This window comes from Rhinolophus hipposideros (genome assembly GCF_964194185.1).
Source record: "Rhinolophus hipposideros genome assembly, chromosome: 12".
In the NCBI taxonomy this organism is placed as follows: domain Eukaryota; kingdom Metazoa; phylum Chordata; class Mammalia; order Chiroptera; family Rhinolophidae; genus Rhinolophus; species Rhinolophus hipposideros.
The window spans coordinates 24,123,909-24,148,456 of NC_138058.1; the positions used below are offsets into that span (position 1 = coordinate 24,123,909).

General features: G+C 48.5%; 1 protein-coding gene across 1 annotated transcript; it reads left to right on the plus strand.

Moving 5' to 3' along the window:
- Positions 1–4,017: 4,017 nt before the first annotated feature.
- On the plus strand, positions 4,018–13,050 carry BOLA3 (bolA family member 3). Its single transcript, XM_081068318.1, has 4 exons — positions 4,018–4,132; positions 6,780–6,903; positions 8,727–8,815; positions 12,819–13,050. The coding sequence occupies exons 1-4, from the start codon at positions 4,079–4,081 to the stop codon at positions 12,882–12,884; spliced, it is 333 nt and encodes a 110-aa protein (XP_080924444.1). The 5' UTR covers positions 4,018–4,078; the 3' UTR covers positions 12,885–13,050.
- The last annotated feature ends 11,498 nt before the right edge of the window (positions 13,051–24,548 follow it).

The window sequence follows — 24,548 nt, forward strand, 5'->3', positions numbered from 1 at the left end:
AGCTGCCGGAGGGTCCGCCAGATGGCTCAGTTGGAGCATGGGCTGTCAACCACAAGGTTGCTGGTTCTACTCCCGCAAGGGATGGGGGGGTTCTCCCCCTGCAACTAAGATTGAAAGAACAACTTGACGTGGATGGAGCTGGTGAGTCCTGGGGAAAACACACTATTCTCCAATAAAGAGTCCTGGAAATACACATTGTTCCCCTGCCCCAATAAAATCTTAAGAAAAAAAATAAAGTTCAGGGCATAAAAGTAAAATGCAGAAGAGATATATCCATTTCCTGGGTCTAAAGGCATTACACTTATAACAAAGTAAAACTGGCCTTTTATTTGCTTCTGTCATTTAAAAAAAAATCATACTTGAACTGTGAAATTGGAACTAATTTGGAAGCCCAAGTTTGGTGAGATTGTTATACACATCTTTTCTGAAAAGGTTCAGATTCAGGCTGTGGAACTAGAATTGCTAAACCACTGTCAACTAGTTAAGTAATCACAGTGCATGCACTCTGTCCCATGGCATGCTGGGCCATTGACATAGATGAATAAAGCACAGGATCCTGTCTTGGAGCTTACGGACCAGTGGGAGAAACAGACACATAAACTGATAGTACTAAAGGGCCACATGTGCAATAAAAGTTATAAGGAGTCGTGGGCCCTTAGTTTACTGTGGGACAGTCAGCAGTGGCTTCCTGGAGAAGACAAGGCTTGAATTGGCTTAAAAGATGGGTAGCTACATAACCAAACTTGTACCATAGCTTGTACAGGTATGTACAAGCAGTCCAGTATTAGTGACGGGTGGACTTCAGTTGGACAGCTAGGTAGGGGTTAAAGCATATGAAAGAACTTGGGGCTTTCCCTATAGGTACTGAAGAGTCTAAAGGATTTTAAGTAAGCAAATAACGGACATTTTCATCTCAGATGGCTCTGATGGTAGTGTGGAAACGGCAGGGGGGGACACGAGGGCAGTGACAGCAGTCCAAAATAACAATGCGAGCAATTGTTAAAAGTATGGGTGTCATGCAGGGACTCATGCGGGTCTCTGGTCCCAGTTCCCACATAACGCAGGACATGGTGAGGCCAAAAAGGAACACCCACGGAGCCATAGATAGGGGAGTCATACCACTATAGTCTCTGGCGGCTAGGTTGGAGACACAGGAAGCAGGAGCCACATGATCCGCAACCCGCCGTCCACTTCTCTGGCAGAGAGACCCCGCTTGCTAATTGCAATCCGCGCTTGCTAGCTCAGCCACCATCTTCTTGCTAGGCCCCATTTGCTGCTAGTGTAGCCACAGCAGTTATATTAGTGGTCAGTGGCTCACTGGTTACAGCTGACAGCCAACTAGCCACAGCTGATGGCCATCCAATCACAGTTGATGGCCATTTACTACCTGAGCCAGCGCCTTTCCACGTGAGGCTGAGAGCCTGGAAACTGCACTCCTGGCTCTGTCCCCACAACGGGGAAGAGGAAGTTTGTACATAAGCAAAAGTACTGATTTTCAATAAATGAAAGAAGGAGGAATTCTGTAAATGTAGATTAGTGAGTTTAACATAGGTCTCTTAGTTACAAGTGACAAACCCAATGTAAATAATATAAATGGAGCCACTTTAAAATGGAGCCAGAGCTACTATACCAGAGGAACTACCTTGCATGTCATAACTCAAACCTTGGAACATGACCTTCAGACTGGGCCTAAGCAACCTTGTTTCCCAAAGAACTGTTTGCTATCCCAAAGATAACAACAAAAACTACAACAACAACAAAAAAACAGTTGCTGGACGGCTGGATGGCTCAGTTGGTTAGAGCATGAGCTCTTAACAACAGGATTGCGATTCAATTCCCACATGGGCCAGTGAGCTGAGCCCTCCACAACTAGATTGAAGACAATGCGCTGCCACCGAGCTGTGGGAGGGGCAGCTGGATGGCTCAATTGGTTAGAGCTCGAGCTCTTAACAAGGTCGCCTGGTTCCAATTCCCACATGGGATGGCGGGCTTTGCCCCCGCAACTAAGATTGAAAACAGCAATTGGACTTGGGGCTGAGCTGCGCCCTTCACAACTAGACTGAAGGACAATGACTTAGAGCTGATGGGCCCTGGAAAAACGCACTTCCCCAATAAAAAATTTTTTAAAAACACAGAGAAACCCCCCAAAAAACCCAGTTACTATGACTCCTGGATCAAAATTTAAAAACACTTTAGAATTAACATCACTATGTTATCTGCACCAATAAATACGCCTTCCTCCTAATGATGTAATTGTTCTCCTTCCCTATCATAAGTAACTATTGCTTTTCTCTCCTAATTGGAACATTATTTGGGTTTTTGCCTGAATTAATGATTCCAGAATAGCTATTCCTATTGATTTAAAACGCTTGTTTGCTCTCACTTTGAAAGGTCTTTTTATTTTTAAGTTAACAACAACTAAAATGACTTTAGTGCTCATTTCTGGCATTGCTGGTTTCCAGTTGCACAAGCCACCTCAAACTTCTGTCTCCTCTCAGCTCTGCTTTCTTCTGTTTCTGTTTCATTTCTGAAGTGGCGCTGCCCACATGGTTGCAAAGATGGCCACCAGCAATAGGCATTCTACCAGTTTAGCAATCCAGTTGCAAATTATCTTTTCTTTAGTTCCAGAGAAGTCCCTAGACCATCTGTCTTTGGTCTGGCTCAAATCATGTGACTAACCCTAAAACAATCCCTATGATTGATTGGCCAGACCTCGGTCTTATGATCACTCCCAGAACAGGGTTGGGTCCAGAATCAACTGAACTATGTGGTTTGAGGAGCAAGGGAGTGGTTAACCACTGCACCAGTGGATAAAATATTGTTTGGCAGTTTTAATTATATCATTGACATGAGTGAAGAAAAATTAAAAGTTAGCAAATTATCCTTAATTCCACCCAACCATAATTTTTAAGGAATCAACCAAAAATGTGAAAGGCTATTACATTAATCTAAAGGAGAAAGTAATGAGAGCCAAAATGTGGGAGTCACTCAATACATGAGTGGAATGAGCGTATTTTCAGTTGATCACTTTAAAGAATAACTAGGTCCAATTAACACATCCATTTGAAACGCTGACAGTTATTGATTGAATAGGTTGGAATGAAATACCAAAAAGACCTGGTAGAGCCCTCAGGGTGTACCAGACCACATGCTGCAACTACAACTAGAGAAAGGGCTTGGTAGAATTTCGGCCTTGATTTCTTTCTGTCTGATGTACTCCAGAGGCGGGCAGGTTAGCTGACAATCTTACCCATCCCTCGTGACATCAGCTTCCACTACATTCCTAGGACTTCACGGTCTGTGGAGTCTACACGTCTGGTGGGCGGTATCCCGCACGCACCTTCAATTCAGGCAAATCCAAAGCTGAATTTGTCGCCTCCCTTCACGCCCCACCTGGCCCTCCCCCTATTTCGTTGTCCAAGCCAGAAACTTAGGAGTCATCCTAGATGGCTTCCTCACCCTTTTCCCACCCCAATCCAGTCGCTGCATTCCACTCAGCTCCCAAATATCTCAACCCACTTCTCCCACCCCTCCAGCCGCTGCTGCTCCAGTTCAGGCCTCAAGTCGCACCGGGACCACTGCAATAGCCTGGAACTTAACGGCCTCGGCTCTAGCTCCAGCCCCTACAGTCCTCCTCCTCGCAGTTCTGGAACTCTTAATGCTTAGAATCCTGTCCCCCGGCTCCCTTTTTCTGAAGGGAGAAACCCAAACTCCTCAGCTGAGAAGCTAGGTTGCAGGTGGGGGTGGGGAGTGGGGAGTGGAGTTCCACCCAGGGCACAAGGGGCACTGGGACGAGGGACAGTCAGATCGAGGGCCAGGGACCCGGGTGGTGTTTCTAGCCGAGAGGGCAGCACCGGCTGGTGGCACGAGGTTGCGGGAGTCCAGCGGAGCGCTGCACGTGGGGGCGGGGCGCCCCGAGCGGGCGGTGCGGCGGGTCCCGGGAGGCACGTACCGGGCAGCGGCCCGCGGCCTCCGGGCGGCAGGGGGCGGCCTCGCCCACGGCCGCGCCTGTCGGTGCCGGGCCCCGCGCCTTTCGGGCCACACGGCGACCTCGGGCGGCGGGTCGCGTCGGCCGGGCATGGCGGCGTGGAGCCCGGCCGCGGCAGCGCGTCTGCTCCGCCACATTCGCCGGGTGAGCGCGGGCAGGGCCCCGGGCGCTGCCCCCGGGGTGGCAGCAGCGCCAGGGCCGGGGCGGGGGCTTCCCTCTCTTTCATTTATTCAGTCGTTGGTTTGTTCCTTCAGTGGCACCGGGCAACCGGCATTCGGGGAAGTGTCAGGTCCCCGCGCGCCGGGGGACCCCCCGGCCGGTGGAGGTGGCGCGACAACAGACACCTAACAGCCTAACACAGAGGGCGCGGGGACAGCGCTGCGGGCCCACGGAGCCGAGACGGACTCCGCGCCCAGGGTCACGGCGCGGGTGCCGGGCTCGGTGCCGGGGGCTGGGAGCCGGGGCTGCCCGCTGGCCTCCGTGACCTTGAGCCTCCCCCAAATGCCACGCACCCGTTGTCGAAGTCCAACAGGACACTCCCCACGCGTCCTCCTAATTTTCTCTCCCCGTTCTCATTCATCCTTTCCACGCGTTACCCACTCCATTTCCTTTCCTCTCACATCCTTCCTTCTCCCCCGTGGGCTTGGACCTGCCTCCCCCAAGCAGCCGCACTCATGACTTGCAGCGTGGACCCGCGGTACCGGGGCGTCGTCGGTAGATCGCGGGTTTAAAGGCCGCTGCTCACAGATCGGCTAAGATGAAGGAAAGACTTCTGAGGAATCTGCAGTGCTACCCACCCTCACCTCTTAGTGGTTATGTGTCTGCCTGCCCCCTGGTTACCTTCTGCCTTTGCCCTGCAAGGTGCTGGCCTCAAAAAAGGCGCCATCCGAACCCACACCCCGGTCTTACCCAGGTCCTCAACGTCAAGTTTCTCTCCCTCCACACAACGCTGACAGCCTAAGTCCAGAGCTGTCTACTGACTGTATTTCAACTGCCTGCCAGACGTCTTTGTGGGGGCCCAGTAGGCATGTCCTGAATTGTGGGTTCTTCCCCTCTTCCCCTGCTGGTCTGGCCATCCATCCCTCCATCCATCCATCCATCCATCCCTCCATCCCTCCATCCATCCATCCATCCCTCCATCCCTCCCTCCATCCATCCATCCATCCATCCCTCCATCCCTCCCTCCCTCCCTCCCTCCATCCCCCAACTCCTCCGGAGGGCAGGCCGTGAGCTTGACTGGCAGCCTGCAGTGACAGGACAGACTCAGTCTTGGCCTTTGAGACGAGTTGGTGAAAGAGCCCGTACCCAAGAGAGTGCTCCGAGATTCTATAACATAGGACCCTGCTCTGGGCCATTGGGAAAGGCTTTAATAGAGGATGGGCAGGACTGAGGGCGAAGGGGAGGGACCTTCAGCACCAGCTTGATGAACAGCGCTGGTGTTCTCCCACCTACCACCCTCCTCCAGTCAGGGACCCAAGCTGGCGCTACTCCCTTGGTAACATCTCTTAACCAGGTATGTTTCCTGACTACCGTGTTTCCCCGAAAATAACACCTAGCCAGACAATCAGCGGTATGTCTTATATTAATTTTTCCTCCAAAAGACGCTTTAGAGCTGATTGTCCTGCTAGGTCTTATTTTCGGGGAAACGCGGTAGCTTCAAAAGGTACTAGCTTCAAGACGTCTGCTAAGTAAGTCCAAAATCTTTAGCCTGACATTCAAGGCTTGCCATGCTCTGTTTTCAGTCTCCCTTTTCAGTGTCAACCCAGCCAAGGGGCTGCTGACCTGGTTTTCTGCCCCTTTATTCCTACGGGTTGAGACATGTTCCCCTCAGAAGCACTGGCTCCCTGTAGTTGCCATTGGGGGTGGAGGAAAGAGTGGCCAATGGCAAATAATCTAAAAATGTTCCTCCTTCAGGTCATTTAATAGAATTCTGCTTCCTTTCCCCCGTGAGAATTGGTACATGTTGCAAAGGGTAGCTGGCTTATTGGGCAGTAGGTCACACGGTCGTATCCCACTGGAGAGACTGGGATGTGAATCAGGTCTAAAGGGTGGGTGACATTTGCCCCCACCAGTGCCTGAGCAGGGGCACACTGACCCAGCAGGGCACATCTGAGGCAGGCTGCCCAGCCTCTCCCAGCTCTGCATTTTACTAACTGGTTCTGCCTTGGACATATTATTTTATGCCTCAGTTTTCTCACCTATAAAACTGACGTCATGATAGTATCTCTCATGGCATTATCGTGGCAAGTTAAACATCTATTGAATAAAGTTTGGGGCCTTGTCTCTAGAGTAAAAAGTAAGTTATTAGATTGGTGCAAAAGTAATTGTGGTTTTGCAATTATTGTTATTTAAAAAAATATTTTTTTATTGGAGAATGTTGGGGAACAGTGTGTTTTTCCAGGGCCCATCAGCTCCAAGTCAAGTCGTCCTTCAATCTAGTTGTCACTGGCCCATGTGGGAATCGAACCAGCAACCTTGGTGTTATGAGCACTGCTCTCTAACCATTGAGCCAACCGGCTGCCTTTTGCAATTATTTTTAACATTTTAAACTGTAGTTACTTTTGCACCAACCTAATATTTACAATCTCCTGACTCCCACCCCAAGAAAGTTTATTCTGTATCCTGGGAAGCTTAAGTGGACACCTGACACCATGCACACAGCCCCTCTGACTTACCCATGGCCATGGTGGCCCCGCCTCGCAAGGGAATGGCAGCTGGGGCCTGCATAGTGGCCCGGCCAGCCTGGGCAGCTTCATCGTACTCGCCATGACTCTTCTCTGTTCTGTGGCAGCTTTCTCTTCCCCACTGTGCGCAGCGGATGTTTGCCTCGAAGACTGAGGGGGAGCTCAGAGTGACCCAGATTCTCAAAGAAAGCTTTCCTCGAGCTACAGCAATCAAAGTCACTGACATTTCAGGTAAGGTTTGCTCTCATCTTCCCCATGGAGTTAAGTAGAATTTTGCCCTCTGGAGGGGCAGAGGGCAGGAGGCGTGGCGGAAGGAACTTGCTATCATGGCTTCTCAATATGTGTGTGACTTGTGGGCAGGTGTGGAACTGGGGATACAGAAACATTGAGGGAAACTGTGTGTGGGGACGAGGTCCCTCTCAGTCACCTTGAGGCTCTGGCCCACAGTCTTTAATATGACTGCAAGAGGGGTGGGCTTTCCAAAGATGTCTCCACATTCTTCTGACACCCTTGCATGTCAGAGCTGGAGTGGACCCCAGGAGGATTTTGCGCTTTTGAGGAAAGTAACTGCCTCACTTTCCACATGAGGAGCTGAGCCCAGGGAGGCCAAAGAGCCTGCCCAATCCCCCACAGGGAGGAGGTGGCAGAACCAGAACCAAGACCCATGGCAGACTCTGGCTTGAGCCCAGTTTCCTACCCCAGCCAGGCCCTGCTTTCTCAGATGGCTGCTGGTACCTCAGAAGCTCAGGCTGGCTGTGTGTTAGGAGCAGGCTGGGCAATCACCTTCTACACCCACAGGATGGGGAAGATAGGGCCTTTATAGAGACACACCCGTGGATCCGTGGCTTGGCCACGAGTGTCTGCCTGGCTCCCCACACCCAGACGTAGTCTTTGCCACTCTGCATTGCCATGATGGCTCACTAGCTTCTCTGAAAACATAACATTTACAAGGATTGGGGGAAGGGTTAGAAAGTAGTTTTCATTCTGGAAAACTAGAGGAAATGAATCAATCTAAAGATCGTTTGGAATGGTAGGTGGAATGAGCACTCTGCAGGGGTCTCAGGCAATGCTAAGGCCTGATGTCACCAGTTCTGTACCTGCCCCAGGCCCAGGTGTGGTAGAGCTGGAACGTGACGTCCTATCTGGCTGCCCAGCCCTGGACAGCATACAGAAAGGGAATTGAGGCTGGGAACCTTTATTTAACCAAAGCGTGGACTGACTCCTAGAGCCCATAAGAGAAACATAACAAAGAACTTCTCATACAGTGGCCTGGTGTTAACAGCACAGAGGACATTTTCTTTCTAGCCCAGGTTGTTTCATGCTAGGACAGCACGTTTTCTCATTAGTCATCAGCATTAGCTCTCCAGCCGTGTGGAGACTTGGTAAGGGGCTGGATGAGTCCACCACAAGCTCTGCATTGAGAGCTTCCCCGGAAAGCTGCTCCCTCCCTGCGGAAGCCCAGGATGAAACGCTCAGTGTTGCTTGCAGAGCAGGAGGTGCTGGAGAGCCCTAGCAGCCCAATGAACTGTGTGTCTGCAGTTTTTGTAATAATGCTGTGTCCCTGTCTCTCCCTCACTTCCGTGTTCCTTTCCTTTTCTTTGGGATAGTAGTCCACAGTTTTCAAACCAAATTTTAGTGTATTTTTGCACTTAAAAAAAAAAAATCCCGATTGCTGATATTTTTTGAGGTGGAACATTGAAATTCAGTCCTTCCCACCCTCTTCCATGGCATTTGCTGGCTTAATAAAATACCAGGAAAGCCTACATTTCCTAGGTTTTTCATGCTTTGTGCCTCCTCTTTCCTGTCCCACACATAATAGTCCTGTTGGTACAACTGCCTTGCAAAACGAAGAGCACGTTTTGGATCAGAGTAGCTTGCCAGGAAAAGTATGCGGTCAGATTGTCAGCCATGATCTTTGTCTAACAGTCTTAGCAACTTTCTACTGAATAATACTATGCAGACCTTCTTGAGATTGTACGGTACTTCCAGGACACATGGGACCGTGGCTGCCCTAACTTCGAGACTGAAACACTTTCAAATTGCATTTATTTCAGGAGGCTGTGGGGCGATGTATGAGATCCAGATCGAGTCAGAAGAATTTAAGGAGAAGAGGACTGTGCAGCAGCACCAGATGGTAAATCAGGTTAGTAGAGGCAACAGTGCTCCTTTGCCACCGTCTCCAGCCTCCGAAACGGCCTGCCAAGTGGGGATGGTATTTTATCGGCAGTCCTAAGGAAGGATAATGCAATACCTCAGACATGCAAACAGGACGTAGGACCTGAGAAAAATATAATCTGAAACTATCTGGAAACCGATTGTGGGCAAATACGACTTTTATTCAAAATTGAAAACAAGTCCCCCGATAGTTACTTAGATTGCATTTTTTTTGTATAACGTTACCAGTGTTTACTGTTATTGTCACATATTGAATAGTATTTGTAAATGCAAGAGTATCAAAAGATATATGTACATTTTTGTAGATTTGAAGGGTTTTTTTTAGCCTCTCTCTAGGACTGCTTTACAGATGGGTAAATTGAGGCTCGGCATGATTAAGAACTGCTCCAGCTGCCCCAGACCCAGTGACAGACAATGGGGTCTGAAACGTCAGAGTTAATGAGACAAGGCCGAGTTTATTCAAGATCTCCACTTATTTTACCTGGAATTAATACCAGCCTTGACCCCTGGGCCTGCCTATAAATAAACTCACCCCTTTCAGGAGAGGTGTTTGACATCATTCTGGAAGGTCTTGAACACTGTGAACGCTTTGGTCATGAGATTCCCTCTGTGACCCCTCGCACCTCCAGTTCAGGTGTCCCAGGTTGCTATTCCAGGCCTCCCCCACCCTTCGGGCATGCACCCTCCCTCAGCCTCTGCCTGTTGGTCTCTGTGCACCTGGATGGTTCTCCAGGTCAGACCTCCTCAGGGTTCCCCCCCTCCCTCCTCTGCCCAGCTCAAATGCTGCCTCCGCACCTGCCTTGTGTGGAAGAACGCCCTCCACCCTCTGACTCCAGTGTTTTCTGCCTTGTGTCCTGGAGACTTACCTCCCTGCCCTCTGTCCCTTGGCTCTGTCAGCCTCGTGGGGCTGGGTCTCCTCTGGATCCACCTTCGGATTCTCCTGGAGCCTAGCCCTTCCCTGGCATGTGGGCACCGAAGGCATGCTGATGGTCTGCCCGGCGAGTGGGCGTGCAACAGCTTCTAGCCCCACGTGATCTCAGGGATTGGAGTCAAGGTCAAAGACAAGGTAGAGAAGCCGTGACTTACCCAGCTCATCCCCCACTGACGGGCCTGGGTTCTGTTCAGGCCACCTCGGACGACTGGACTCCTAGGGGTGCTGTTGAGTGCATCGCCCGCCCTGAAGCCACACTTACAAGTGGTTAAAGATGCAGGTTCAGGGGTCGGATTCCGCACATTTCAAACGTAGGCTCTGCCACTTTCTAGCTGTGTGACCTTGAGCAAGTTACTCAACCTCCCTGTGCCTCAGTTTCCTAATCTGTAACACAGAGAGGAACAGCACTTGCCTCAAAGGGCTGTTTTGAGGATTAGTGATTAAGAACGCACAGAGCCCTGAGAACAGTGCTTGGCACATACATAGTAAACCCTCAATAAATGTCAGCTGCCGCCACTGTCATCAGCATCTAGGACACTGGGCAGAACCTGCGCCAAGTCCCCAGGAGGGCAGCAGTTCCTTCGGTTTGGAGGAAGGTCACCTACATCGTCTTGTGCTCAGGGTTTTCCCTGGGCCCCTGCGGAACGTGTACTCCCCCCACACCTTCCCAGCGGGAGGCATCGCCCTAGAAAGCCGATTCTAGGCTGGGCCTGGGTCTGTTTTGTTCACTGCTGTGTCCCCCACCAACAAAGGACCTGGCACATAAAGGAGCTCAGTCAGTACTTGAGTTTGCAGACAGTTAGGAGAGCTGGCCTGGGCTGGGTTATTGGCTTACAGAGAAATTACACGTTCAGTGCCTAAGAAGTGTCCCATTTTATAGAATCGCCCTCTTGGCACTGGTGTACTTTTACCCAGGGACACCACAGCGGCCCCTTTGCCCACGCGAGCACTGCTGGTTATGGAGCAGGTCCTGTGGTCCTCTAGCCAGGCGCCCACAGCTGCTGGAGCGGGGTTGGCAGGGGACGAAGGGCGTGCCGAGCCTGACCTTCAGCTTGAGCAGAGGCTCTCATTAGCCACAGCTGGCTGTTAGGGCTCTGACGTGCTTGTCTCAATGTACTGATGTGCTCGAGGGCATTTTCAGAGGATTAGGTTACATTTGCGGGTGTTGGCTATGGGAGGAGCGAAATAAAATGTCTTCAAGAGCGAATCTGTTGGCCTGTAGGCATCTAGCTGGGACCTGGAATTAGTGGCCCATCTTTTGAGGTGCTGGGAATTGGGGTCTGACAGGCACTCCACATAGGAGGAGGCCAATCGGAAGTGGGGTGGAGAAAGCAATGGGTCTGTTCCCCGAGTGCTGAGTGAGTGGGTTCTTGGGGAGTGGCTGAGAGTGGGCGGAGGTGCTCCGTCCAGATGCACTGGGTGCCCAGGCTGTCAGGTGGGGGTCTGGTGGTCCTGGGCCAGGGTGAAGCTTTCCTCATCAATCTTGCCTGGTCACCCTAGTAAAATTGAGACGCTCAGGCCCAAAGGGGCCAGGAAAGGCCTCCTGGTTCCTCTGATGTGGGAATCCCCTTCTCATCAGACAGTCCCTCCTGGCTTCCCTGGGGACTGGGTGCCCCTGCCATCATGACTCACAGCTGCTCCACCCTCCGAAGCAAACTCCCTGTTCCCCTGGGACCTGCCAGCTTGTGGCCCAGCCTCTCCCAGCTCGCATGGTTGATCAGGCTTCTCTTCTGAAATAATCACTAGCATCTGCTTTGGACCAGTCCCAAGGGAGGCCAGGTGACGGGTGTTCCTTCCCCATCCATCCTGTCCCCTCCCTGGGGAGCAGCCGTCGGGAGGACAGTGAGCACCGACTTCCCTTTTGTGTTGGACAGAGCTGGGCCCATCTTGGCTCTCAGCTCACAGTGAGATCTGAGCCTCAGCTTCTTCTCTGGCAGAGATGGTCTAAGGTATTGACCACACGTGCCCAGCCTTGTGCTGGCGTGTGGAAGGCATTGGTTAGTAGCAGTTGCCCTCTCCCCTTCTCTGGCCTCTTTCCTGTCTGGTGCCTATCACCCTCCCCAAAAGGAGTCTCCACCCATGTCTCCCCAGCTCAGAGCCCCTCCCTGTGCACCCTGGGTGCCCAGAGTCCAGGCCCACCCTCCTAGCCTGAGATTCCCGAGCCTCTGTGAGCTCTGCCTTAGTCTTCCACCCCATATGCCTCGCTCAAAGCCAGGCTTTTCCTGGTGAGTCGTGGTATGTTCCCAGCCTCTCCTCACCTGGCACTCCTGGGCCCAATGCTCTGTCCCTCTCTGCCCATTCCACTCTCAGCTGTCCAGCTCCTGGGCTGCCTCCTCCCTGAACGACCAGTGTGGTAGCAGGTGCTCCCTCCTAGTACACCCACAGCAGTCCCCAGCTGGCCTGCGGTCTGGCAAAGCCCATCACTGCTGAGTCCATTGCTCGTGGACCTGTGTTACTTCCCTTACCTTTCTCGTCATTTCTCCATACCTTTTTCATCTGGGCCCCTAGCACCGCAGCATAATGCTGTGGGCATAGCAGGTGCTGAAAAATGTTTATCCAAAGTCACTTCCCCACTAGGGCCTCCGTTTCCTCAACTGTAAACAGACCTAGGTGATCTCTAAGGCCCTCTGTAGCTGTACGATACTGTGACCTGTGCTGGCGAGTCCTCAGGGGGCTGTAAGAGAGCTGGGAGAAGGCACAGCTCAGGGCACAAGGGGTCAAGGCCTACCGTGTGACGGTGTGACCTCCCTCAGCTAGCCACGAAGGCTCAGGGATTGTGGCCTTGGCACAGGCACAGGGACAGCCTCTCGGGAGCATTCTGTGCCTGCAGAAAGCAGAGAGCATTTTTGATTGTTGAGCCAGGTTAGATTCTCACTCAAAAAAAAACAAAAAAAAGTTTTCCAAGAAAGGAAAAACTGCTTAAAGGAAGTGTGTGCAAAGTCTCCTACAAATCTGGAGCTATGTAAAAATACCCTCAGAGGGACTTACTGTAATCAATGTCAAATACAAAAGAAATGATGATTTTCTTTTACTTATTTAGGCACTAAAAGAAGAAATCAAAGGAATGCACGGATTGCGGATATTTACCTCTGTCCCCAAACACTGACCACGCCCTGGCTGGATGGATACTGCTGCTCAAACCTCGGAGGGACTTGATGAGTCTTTCCTAGGAGTTTGCCAAAAAATTATCTATTTTGTTCATAGACATTTCCATATTATAATTAAAGGAGAATATGTTATCTATTTAGATGTTAATTAAAGGCAACAGACAAGTTAGGCTTTTGAAGAGTCATTAGTAATACTTCTAGTTCCTTAAGTGGTCTCATCTTTGGATGGTTCTGTCCTGCTGCTGTAGAGGCAGAATGGCGTGCAGGCTACTTTTGTGTTGTCAAGAGATGTTCCTATTTCTCTTCTATAAAACTGCTCAGGCCCCTTACTCTTACCAAAAAGAAAAGAAAAGGTCCTTTGGTTCTGCTGTTCCCATAGTTTAACCACTCACTCTCTTTGCCTTCCCCTCCAAACTTCTTACAAGAATGATCTTGGACCCTCGGTTTGGAGCTGCCTGGATAAGGATCTTTTTCCTTTGTTTAAAGATTCCCCCACCCTTTGCATCTTGGTGAGAAGTGGAGCCTGCCTCCCCCTACAGAAGCTAAAAAGGCCTGCTTTCCTAGCTCTCCTGCAGATAAGGCACCAGCAGATGGCGCAGATTCAGCCAATCAGACACATCTGCCCTGCACTTTGAATTGGGAGCAAGTGATGCCCAGAAGCGGGGGCAGTGGTGCATTGATTCTGGCGACCGTGGCAGCAGTGTTCTGCGTGGTGGCAGAGTCGGTGTTACGAGTTGCTGTCTCGAGTCCACGGTGGTGGGCGCGGTGTCGGTGTCTGCGCTGCCATTTGCTCTGGCCACAGAGCCTTCCAGTTCCTGCCCATTTTCAGAAGCTGGTTCACCAGTGTTCCCAGAAATTCTGTGATTGCCCCCATATTCTTCCCTTAAATTCTTTTCTGCTCATATCAGCCTTGTCAGTGCCTGTTGCTTGCAACTGAGAGCCCCGATGGGTTCATTAGCAGTGTGGGTCCTGCCCTCCCACCCCCACTTCCCAGCGGTACAGCTTTCTGGAGATCCCAGGGCCACTGTTGCTCTCAATCCTCGGAGCCCCAGTCACTGTGGTGATGGCAGGTGGGTCATTCCTCACACTCCTCCTTTGTCTTTCCTGGAACTGACCACCAGTGGTCACTATTGGTCCTGACGGGCCCTCAGACCTCCCTAAGAAATAAGCGTATATAGGTAAAATAACCTTGGGCCGCAGAGTCTTAGAGCAGCACAGATTTTAAATACCCTGTTCACATATTTCATCCCCATTTTTTGTCTTAAAAATAGTCTATGTCTTCACAGTAGGGGGAAGGGATTGGTGTTCTGCCAAGGCAGAGCTGCCTCTTACATGGAATAGTCACTCAGTTGTATCAGAGCTGAGAAGCCGGGCTAAAACAGAACTCCTGAGGGCCCACGGCACCTCTGAAAGAGCTCTTAGGTGGTGTAGTGAGGAGACCCATCAAATGAGTCCCAGAGGCCAGAAGAAGGTGGTGGTCAGGGAGAACAGAGACCACAGAATAGAGTACATGGTGATTACTTGTGTGGTGCCTAATTGTCCAGGGTGGGCTAGACAGAGTGATCTGCTTCTAAAGAACAGAATAAAGTGGAAGTGACAATGTCCAGCTTCAGAGACGAGGTCATAAAAGGCACTGTGGCTTCCTCCTGGCTCTGCCTTTTGGATTGCTCGCTCTGAGGGAAGGTGGCCGCCATGTCGTGAGGACACCCCAGCAGCTTGTGGAGAGGCCCATGTGAGGAAGTGAGGCCTCTTACCAGCAGCCAATGAAACAGGCCTGCCAACAGCCAGCTGGGGTCTGGGCTTTGTGCCAAGACAAGAGCCATGTGAGGGGGCTATGTTGGCAGTGGGTCCTTCCAAGTCGCAGTCAAGCCTTCAGAAAACTGCAGCATCAGCTGACAGCTTGACTGCAACCTAACCAAAGCCACCTAGCTAAGCCACTCCCCAGTTCCTGACCACAAGGTAATAAATGTTTGTTGTTTTAAGCCATGAAGTTTGGGGGTAAATTTTTATGCAGTGATAGATAACTAATACTTGTGCATTGCTGGGAGGACTCGGGTCTTTCACATATTGAAGTAAGGGTTGAAGAGCCAAGCTGCAGAAAGGACGGGTACAGCTAAAAGTCAGGAACACCACTGCCACCAGGTCTCTGCATCTCCTGCCTGCTTCTCTCTGCAGATCAACATTATTATCTCTCACTCTGGATTGGTTTCCACCTTACAGCTGTGATTTTAGTGCCAGGAGCTCTTAATTTTTATATCTGAATGTCCAGGCCACAAAAAAAGCAGAATTTTCCTTCCAAGATCTGGTTCAAACGGCCAAGGAAGGCCTCTGATCATCCCCTCTTGAATCAGGAGCCACCTTAGACTAAACAGCTGTCATGTGTACTGGAGCCTGTCTCAGGACTCTGGTTTGCGGTGGAGGGAGGAGCAATGCCAAGGGTTCTGTTCTCCAAAGATGGGGCTGGATCAAAGCAACAGGTGTTCTCGCCTGGAGGAAAAGGCCATGAGGCCTAGCAGGCCTCCTAGGAGTCCAGGGACTCTTCCCTCTGCTGCACCCCACTCCCACCCCAGGGGACTTTTCGGGCCCAGTGAAATGTGTCACTCTTACCACCACTTATGTCCATCTGTGCCCAAATCTGGCAACAAGAACTTTTTAAAGTAGCCCCTCCTAGTTGTTATTCCACCCCACAAATTAAAAGGAAAGTTGGGAGAGGAATCACAGGGTTTCTTTTTAGTTGATTAAAAAAGAAGAAATTGTTATTGGCCAGAGTATAACATTGCATCTGATACAGCCAACTCCTAGCTTTTTGATTAAGTGCTACTTGTGGAAACTGCTGAATTATGATGAAAGATGATAGGTTTTCTGAGCTAAATGTCTTTTTAAAAACAGTGTACAGTTTTCCAGTGGAAAATCCAGAGTCCTAAGGTAGGTGCTTGCTGACTAGGCAAGTCAATCGGAGGGGAATGGCCCTGTCCACAGCCCTCGCCCAGGCCCGTTTTCTTCCATGGGTTCCTGTAGGGCCCTGTCACCCCTGACTAGACCACCTAACTTAGCAGTCATGGAGCAGACTGGCCTGTAACCTGGGAGGAGACCTGGGGCCACGAAGCCCCACCCAGACACTCACAGTGGCAAAGAATCAGTTGATCCAATTCCCTTTCTTGGGAATCCAAACTGGAAAGGGTGAGCAAATGACCCAGGGACAGCCAGCCCGCAGACTGACTAATGGCTGGTGGAAAGTTCAGGGCAAACAAATCTGAGCATTCAAATCGGGGAAAGATGGAGACAGTAGATCAGGTAAGAAGTGGAAGTTGAACAAGACCTTCTGGGAGATGTCATGAGTCGGAATTAAGAGGAAGTGGAGGGGGCCTCCAGATAGCTCAGTTGGTTAGAGGGTGAGCTCTGAACAGCAGGGTCGCTGGTTCGATTCCCACATGAGCCAGTGAGCTGCGCCCTCCACAACTAGATTGAAGGACAACCACTTGGAGCTGATGGGCCCTGGAGAAACACACTGTTCCCCAATATTACTCAATAAAAAAAAGGAAAAAAGAAGATGAAGTGGACACTACAACAAAGAAGGCAGAGTGATTTTCAATCTGGCAGTAAATGAAAACTACTTGGGGTGCTTAAAATACCCCCACCTGGGTCCCTCCCAAGTCAAAAATATTGGCTAGTGAGGGGCGGGGAGAGTGGACGCACAGAGACCACGTAGTCAAATTAAAGTTAGACTCCAGGGAACTGCCGCGACTCCTTAGAGCCGCATAGGTCAGCGCCCCCCATCTCTGCCCCCGCAGCCCCCCACCCCACTATGATGCCTGCCCAGCCCACCCTCTTGTCCCTCCAGGGAGCTGCTGCGCGCGGCATCAGTTTGCGGGCTCACTTCCATCCACCACCTGTTTGGGGGAGCAAGCCCCTAAATCCATAGGGAAAAAGGAGGGAGAGCACCAGTGCCCCCTGAGCCCGACGCAAGCCCCCGACCTGCGATATTAGAAGGTAAACAAGCCAGGCTGACACTCGCTGCGATGGTCTCCCGGGGAGCCCCTGGGAGCAGAGCGGTCTGGTCTCCGCGCCGCCTTCCACTGCCTGGAGACCACGGCCTCAGAAGCGTCGGCATCTGGCGTCTATCCGAACCCCTGGCTTGAGTCAAGAGCTGGCTTTCTTACCTGCATCCTAAGGGACCCCAGGCCACGCGGCACACAGCTCACAACTCTCCGCTACTGGGACGCGCTGGAGGGCGGCTCAGCTCCTGCCCGAATGAGCCCCACTTGACGTCTTTTATATTTGCATTTACCCTAATGATGCTGGTAAAGCCTCTCCTTAGGCACCTTATTTCAGGATGTTGATTTCATAGGTTGAAAGCTATCGCGTCACTGTGAATTTAAAAGCATATATATGAACGTTAATATTGTTGAGAAAAATATGTTTATTAGAGAGTCAGATAAAAAGGTACAGCTAAAAGATGCCAGGCTTATTCTTTTCTTTTAGAATAAGAATAAAAAGAAACGGTCATGTTGACATTCATCCAAACACAATTTATTCAGAACCCAAGTGTCTGTGATCTTCTCCCGCTAGCCTCGAGCAGGTGGTCCCCAGCAGTTATAACAACACAAGTCGGGCAGGGAGTAGAATAACCAGCTCAACAAATATGGTAGCTAAAAGAGTAAAAAGTTAAAATAACTGAAGTTCAAGTAATAACTTTAGTTTTTATTTATAAACTATTTTTAGAACAGCTTATATAACTCATAATTGTTTTTGGAACAGTTTTAGATTTACAGAAAAATTGAGAAGCTAGTACAGAGTTCCTCTATACCCCATTCCTAATTTCCCCCTATAACAGCTTACACTACTATGATCCTTTTGTTACAATAAATGAATCAACATTGATACAGTATTACAAATTAAAGCCTATGGTTGACTCAGATTGCCTTAGTTTTTTTCCCTAATGTCCTCTCCCAGGTCTTTCCTCCACAACACCCCTGTTACATTCCGTTGTCATGGTTCCTTAGGCTCCTCTCGGTCATGACAGTTTCTCAGACTTTCCTTGTTTTTGATGACCCTTTAATTTTTAAATAGCAGTATATAGAAATATAGCCTGTGGGGGAATTCTGGATGTGTTTGACAGAAAGCATTTTTAAAAACAAAAACAAGATCACAAAAGAAGTTACAATCCAGCTGGCCAATCGAAAGTTATGCTGTTCTAAACATTTTGGCTAACATTAAATAATCACATCTCAGACACCACACCAAAAAAGTGCACTGGTGTTACTAAAAACAAAACGGCCCTGAGTTACGGACATCTCCTCAGGAAGTAGCAGCTTTGCCCAGTGGGTTTTAAGGAGGGTGTTGCCTAGGGTGAGGTTTGGTAGATTTATAAACAAGGTGAGGGAGGAAAGGCTTCTACACATGCATTATTAACGTGTAAGTGTGTTACATTTAACCTGAAAAAATAAAGGAAGAAAACTTTATAAATAAGCTGAGATTTTCCTTCTTTATTTAACAGAGAGCTGTTGGAAGAAAACAAAGAATGCTTTGGGTGGAGATGGAAATTCCTGATGCGTTGGAAATTGTTTCAATACTTTTTCTAATACTTCAGGCATTGACTAGAGGAACTGAAACTACAAAATATCTTGAACTGTTGAGTCAGTGACCCACACCTTCATCTGTTCTCAGTGCTGAGGCATACAACTTAAAATAATGATCATAAATGTATGCGCAACGTGCTCCCCTTGCTCTGTACAAACCAATTAAGCTATTTTCTGCATCAAATTTGTCCAACTCTAAAGAAAACAAAACTTCAAAGAACAGGATGTTTTTCAAAGCAGGCTTTTTAGAAGCTAATGTTGACTTGCTGTGTTCTAGGCTTTCTCGGTGTTTCTTTGCTCTCTCTGACAGTTAACAGTTTGGAAATGAGGTCATCATCTGATATAGGAAGGTCAGAGTTTAATATCTTTGGTCTCCCATTCGTTTGGCTAAATACCTAAAGCTGGTTATGCACTAGTGCTGAAGTGGGGGGAAGCATTCACGGCTCACTAAAACAAACCCTATGGTTTAAGGGTCAGCTGATACTCTTGCTAGAGTGCTTAAAAAGGAGAACTGAGATCCCTGAAAGAGGTCTGTCTGGATCAAGGTAAGTGGCTTTATCAGTATCAGTCCCATCAGTGAAGGCATAATAATTCAAAAATAATTTTGATCACAACATTTAAAAAATTACACAGTTGAAAGTCAGGCTGTCATTAAGTTCACTACATTTCACTTAGGTAGCCCTGGTAAAATGTGAAGTTACTCACTGCTGGAACCTTGAAACGCTCCCACCGTTTTCTGATCCTCTAATTTCAGCTTATGAAATGAGCCCACAGTGTAGAGGCAAGAAGCTAATTTTCCCGTCTAAAAGTAGGAAGGACATGAATAAATGTTTTTTCAAAGCACATTAAAAAAACAAAAAGGAGAGTCTCAACTTGACACCTTCCATCTTACCCATTTATAGCTGGTTCTCTATGATCTCTGGGTAAATCTCATTACTGGGCATCATTAATCATTCAACACTGGATTTGGTAGCTGTCTATTCATGTGGCCATATTTCTTTAAAGAGGATGAGAAAATTGTTTTATTCTGGCCAACCTTAATCATGTTATTTTCTAAAGTGAGCCTTTATATTTACTGCTTTTAAATAATATCCAGGGGCCGGCCCGGTGGCTCAGGCGGTTGGAGCTCCATGCTCCACTCCGAAGGCTGCCGGTTCGATTCCCACATGGGCCAGTGGGCTCTCAAACACAAGGTTACTGGTTCAACTCCTCTACTCCTGCAAGGGATGGTAAGATTGAACATGGCACCTTGAGCTGAGCTGCCGCTGAGCTCCCAGATGGCTCAGTTGGTTGGAGCGTGTCCTCTCAACCACAAGGTTGACGGTTTGACTCCCACAAGGGATGGTGGGCTGCGCCCCCTGCAATTAACAAGGGCAACTGGAACTGGAGCTGAGCTGTGCCCTCCACAACTAAGACTGAAAGGACAACAACTTGAAGCTGAATGGCACCCTCCACAACTAAGACTGAAAGGACAACAACTTGAAGCTGAATGGCACCCTCCACAACTAAGATTGAAAGGACAACAACTTGACTTGGAAAAAAGTCCTGGAAGTACATACTGTTCCCCAATAAAAGTTCTGTTCCCCTTCCCCAATAAAATCTTTAAAAAAAAAAATCCAGCAAGCTCAAATTTTAGTTCTTAAAAATACCAATGATTTAAAAATCTACCTTTTGATAATCAATGTGCTGAGTTTTGTGTCTCTGTGTGACTAGTTACTGCCACACGCATTCTAGTTATAGCTCAGCCTAGGGAAGTGTGTGCTGAACACAGCTCCTGTTGCCACAAAACCTCCAGCTGACACAGAGCATAGATAATTGAGAAGTAGACGTGCACTGTTTGCATTATGGGTTTGCCTATACAGCATTAGAGCATTTGATCTGCTGTGTCAGTTTGGTGGAGAGATCACTTGGTATCATATGTAAAAATCAAGAGGTTAGTTGACCAAACTTTTCCAGCTTTCAATTTGTTATGTGGGATCAAAAATTAAAAAAAAAAAAGACATGATAGGATAATCATGATAAACTACCCATGATCTTAACCACATTTAAGGAAAAAAGAAAAATACAAATGTTCAGTATAAGTATTTTCTTATTTACTTCTTTACTCAAGAGATGTGAGCTTTTATTTTGTTCATGATTTCCTCTAAGTGAATAATAGTAAAAATTTTACAAACTACACATAATTCAATTTATTGTTACAAGTGTAAAATTCTAAAGTACTTCAATTTATGTCAGACACTGTATATACACATAAGAGAGTTGAAGTCTTCTACTCTGTACCCCCACTACTGTCTTTCCCCAAAAATAAGACCTAGCCAGACAATCAGCTCTAATGCGTCTTTTGGAGCAAAAATTAATATAAGACCCAGTCTTATTTACTATAATATAAGACCGGGTCTTATACAATATAATTAATATAAGACCCGGTCTTATATTAATTTTTGTTCCAAAGACGTATTAGAGCTGATTGTCCGGCTAGGTCTTATTTTCGGGGAAACAGGGTATGCTATATTTTTGATTCAGAAATAATGGTGAGAAGGTAGAATTCTTTTTGTTGTTATTTATAGATGCTGCCAAAAGAAGAAAAGTTTATCAGATTTCAAATGATACAGTTGTAAATTGGTAGTTGGCAGCTTTTGATGTAAAACTCCATCTGTCGTGCAGGAGACCCTGCTCACTGCGCCATTTGTCATGCAGGGCGTCCGGCGGGGTCTCAGCTCCTGCTCCCCTCATAAGAACGCAGGACACGGTGAGGCCAAAAAGGAACACCTACGGAGCCATAGGTAGGGGAGTCATACTACTATATTCTCGCTGGGCTGGCGGCTGGGCTGGAGACACAGGAAGCAGGATCTACATAATTTGCAACCCGCCATCGTAACAGCAGTCCGCGCTTGCCAGCCACCATCTTCTTGTTAGCCCCCCATTCTTTTTCTGCTAGCGTAGCCACAGCCGTTATATTAGTGGCCAATGGCTTACGGGTTACAGCTTATGGCCAACTAGCCACAGCTGATGGCCATCTGATCACAGTTAATGGCCATTTACTACCCGAGCCAGCAACTTTCTATGTGAAGCCGAGAGCCTGGAAACTGCTTTTTGGGGCTTTGTCCCCACACCATCTTAGCAAGAGGAACTTGATTAGAGTCAAAACCAGCTGAGGAAAATTCAGATGTGTGATGCCAATGTCTATGTCATGCGGGGTCTCAGCTCCTGCTCCCAGTATAAGAACCCAGGACACAGTGAGGCCAAAAAGGAACACCCACGGAGCCATAGATAGGGGAGTCATACCACTATAGTCTCACTGACGGCTGGGTTGGAGACACAGGAAGCAGGAGCCACACAATCCGCAACCCGCCCTCCGCTTCTCTGTCAACCAACCAACCCCCTAGTGTAGCCACGACTGTTGTATTAGTGGCTAATGGCTAACCGGTAATAGCTGATGGCCAACTAGTCACAGCTGATGGCCATCTACTATCCGAGCCAGCGCCTTTCCACGTGAGGCTGAGAGCCTGGAAACTGCTCTCTAGGACTCTCTAGGACTCTCCCCACAGTCCACTAGGTGACTATATGAAGACATGTACTGTGGTACTATCCACCCAGACAGCCCTTTTTTTTTTTAAAGATTTTATTGGGGAAGGGGAACAGGACTTTCTTGGGAAATAGTGTGTACTTCCAGGACTTTTTCCAAGTCAAGTTGTTGTCCTTTCAGTCTTAGTTGTGGAGGGCGCAGCTCAGCTCCTGGCCTAGTTGCCATTGCTAGTTGCAGGAGGCGCAGCCCACCATCCCTTGCGGGAGTCTAGGAGTTGAACCCGCAACCTTGTGGTTGAGAGCCCGCTGGCCCATGTGGGGATCGAACCGGCAGCTTTCAGAGTTAGGAGCACGGAGCTCCAACCGCCTGAGCCACCGGGAGGGCCCCCCCATCCAGTCTTTTTGAAGAATTATCTGTAACAGTCACAGTTATGGGAAGAAACAACTCCAGTTCTGTTTTTAAAAGTTTTAAAAGTGATATTAAATACACATCTTAGCACCGCTATCATTTTTGTCCAAACAGACTGTGACAAATAATGTAGGAATGTGACCCTTTTCATCTTCATTTCTCCAAATGCAGTCACCTTCATTTTCTTCTATAACATACAATGTTTCTGTTTCAACTACTGAAATGATGCCTTCATGCTGACCTTCAAGTACATAGAGAGACCTACAAGTCCCTAACGGTGGGAAGAGGTGTCTTGCTATCAGATTCATTATTAAAATCTGTGGCCAGAATCTTCACCTCACTCTCCTGACTTTGCTCCTTTATGTAATTGCCAGCTGTGTTCTCCCAGTCTGTGCGTAATTATTTGGGGTTTGAGGTTTCTGTACATTCCACTCTGTTGTCAGGCCTGTTCTTTTGGTGCTGGCAGGCTGCCTTCACCCTCAGCCAGCCAGACTTCAAATTTCTGAGCCTCTAGTCACAGTTCTATATTTTTGCCTGACTTTTGTTATCTGTCACCCAAACTGACTGGGTCTCCTGTCTGAGGATTCTTGAGACAGTCATTCTTCATCTTTGTTATGCCATCTCTTTGCCTCACCTCCATTTGGATTTCTTTCTTTAGGGCATTGACTTTATTTTGTAGCTTTTTCCTTCTTTGTTGAGGTGGAAGATTGCTGAAATCCTCTGGTGTGGCATGCCTACACTTTAGTTTTTTGAAGCAGTGAATTTGGGGTTTGGTGATCATGAGCTCACTGAAGTAAATGATTCCCTTTTCTATTTGGGAGACATATTTATCTTTATGAACAGACATAACTTTCCTCTGGATTTGCTACCAGATTTGACCTTCGGTTTGCCTTCTCTGGAATTTGAAAGATGATTGTCGTACCTAACACACTCCACTGGCTGAGTTGCACCCTCAGATGTCTCCAGGAGGCGCAAACTCCGACGTTAAAGTTTCTGTTACTGGCGGTGGCATTCTTCTGATCATTGTTCAGCTGCCTTTACAGTTCTGTCCAAGCCTTTCCCACTGATTGCTAGAGCCTGTTGGTCAACCCTTACATGTCTCTACTGATTCTCCAGTTCTCCCTGTCCTCCTTTCTTCCATCTCTGGTGTTTTCTGAAAGATGTCGGAAATCTGAGGATGGTAATGCTCATGCAGCTCTTGAAGAACTCATTGCATTTCTTGAAGAACTGAGGAGTAATCCGCTTTGCTGTCCTCTGCCAAAGGTGAAGCTTTTGAGCTTGTTGGTGTGCCTTTCCAATATCTGCTTTTTAAAACATTCTTGTCGGTGTCATGTCCTCAAAATATTGCTGTGCTCAGTGTTTTTGCAATCTCACTCAAGTCTTCCTTTGCTTGATTTTAGTAAGGTGCTTCCGGCAAGTATCAATGCGGAGTTGTGCCTTCTGCACCTCATGACGGTGCGATTCTCACTCAGGCTTAGGTCTTGAACCTAGCGCGCTAACTCCATCGTGACCTGTGAGGGCGCGTTCTCGAAGATAAGAGCGGTGCTGCCCAGTGAGATTGCTCATTTCGCTCACAGGGTGGAAAGGAAAGCTTTCTTTTATTATTATTATCATTATTATTATTATTATTATTATTTTAAATTTGTTGGGGTGACATTTGTTAGTAAAATTACATAGATTTCAGGTGTACAATTCTGTATTACATCACCTATAAATCCCATTGTGTGTTCACCACCCAGAGTCAGTTCTCCTTCCATCACCATATATTTGATCAAGGAAAGCTTTCTTTACATGATGTATTCCTGTATTCTTCTTCCTCCTTCAGTTTTTTTTTAGGTTGGTATTTCTTCAAAAGATTCCTAAGTGGTTCCGCATAGCTAAACTCAATCTCTGCTTTCCCTGACAAATGTGAAGTAGTTCTCAAGAATGCCCATGGCCCACTGTGCGTGTTCTTCTAAGTCAAACCAATTCCCGAGCTCGGTGCCCTAGTCCGCATGCAGGGGGTCGGAAGGAGTGCCCCAGGAGGTGGCACGGGCCCGGGTCTCTTCAGCGGCCCCTCCTCCCTGTCGCTCGTAAAACCGCGCGAGGAACCACCCCCCACCCCACCGCGCGCCCTGAGTGCTTTAATTTGTCAATGACCGGAATATTTG

Excerpts from the sequence above, each read along its gene's own strand:
- BOLA3 (XM_081068318.1), top strand. The coding sequence starts at position 4,079 with ATGGCGGCGTGGAGCCCGGCCGCGGCAGCGCGTCTGCTCCGCCACATT. Across the intron at positions 4,133-6,779 it reads TGCTCCGCCACATTCGCCGG|CTTTCTCTTCCCCACTGTGC; the intron begins GTGAGCGCGGGC and ends GTTCTGTGGCAG. Across the intron at positions 6,904-8,726 it reads CAAAGTCACTGACATTTCAG|GAGGCTGTGGGGCGATGTAT; the intron begins GTAAGGTTTGCT and ends CATTTATTTCAG.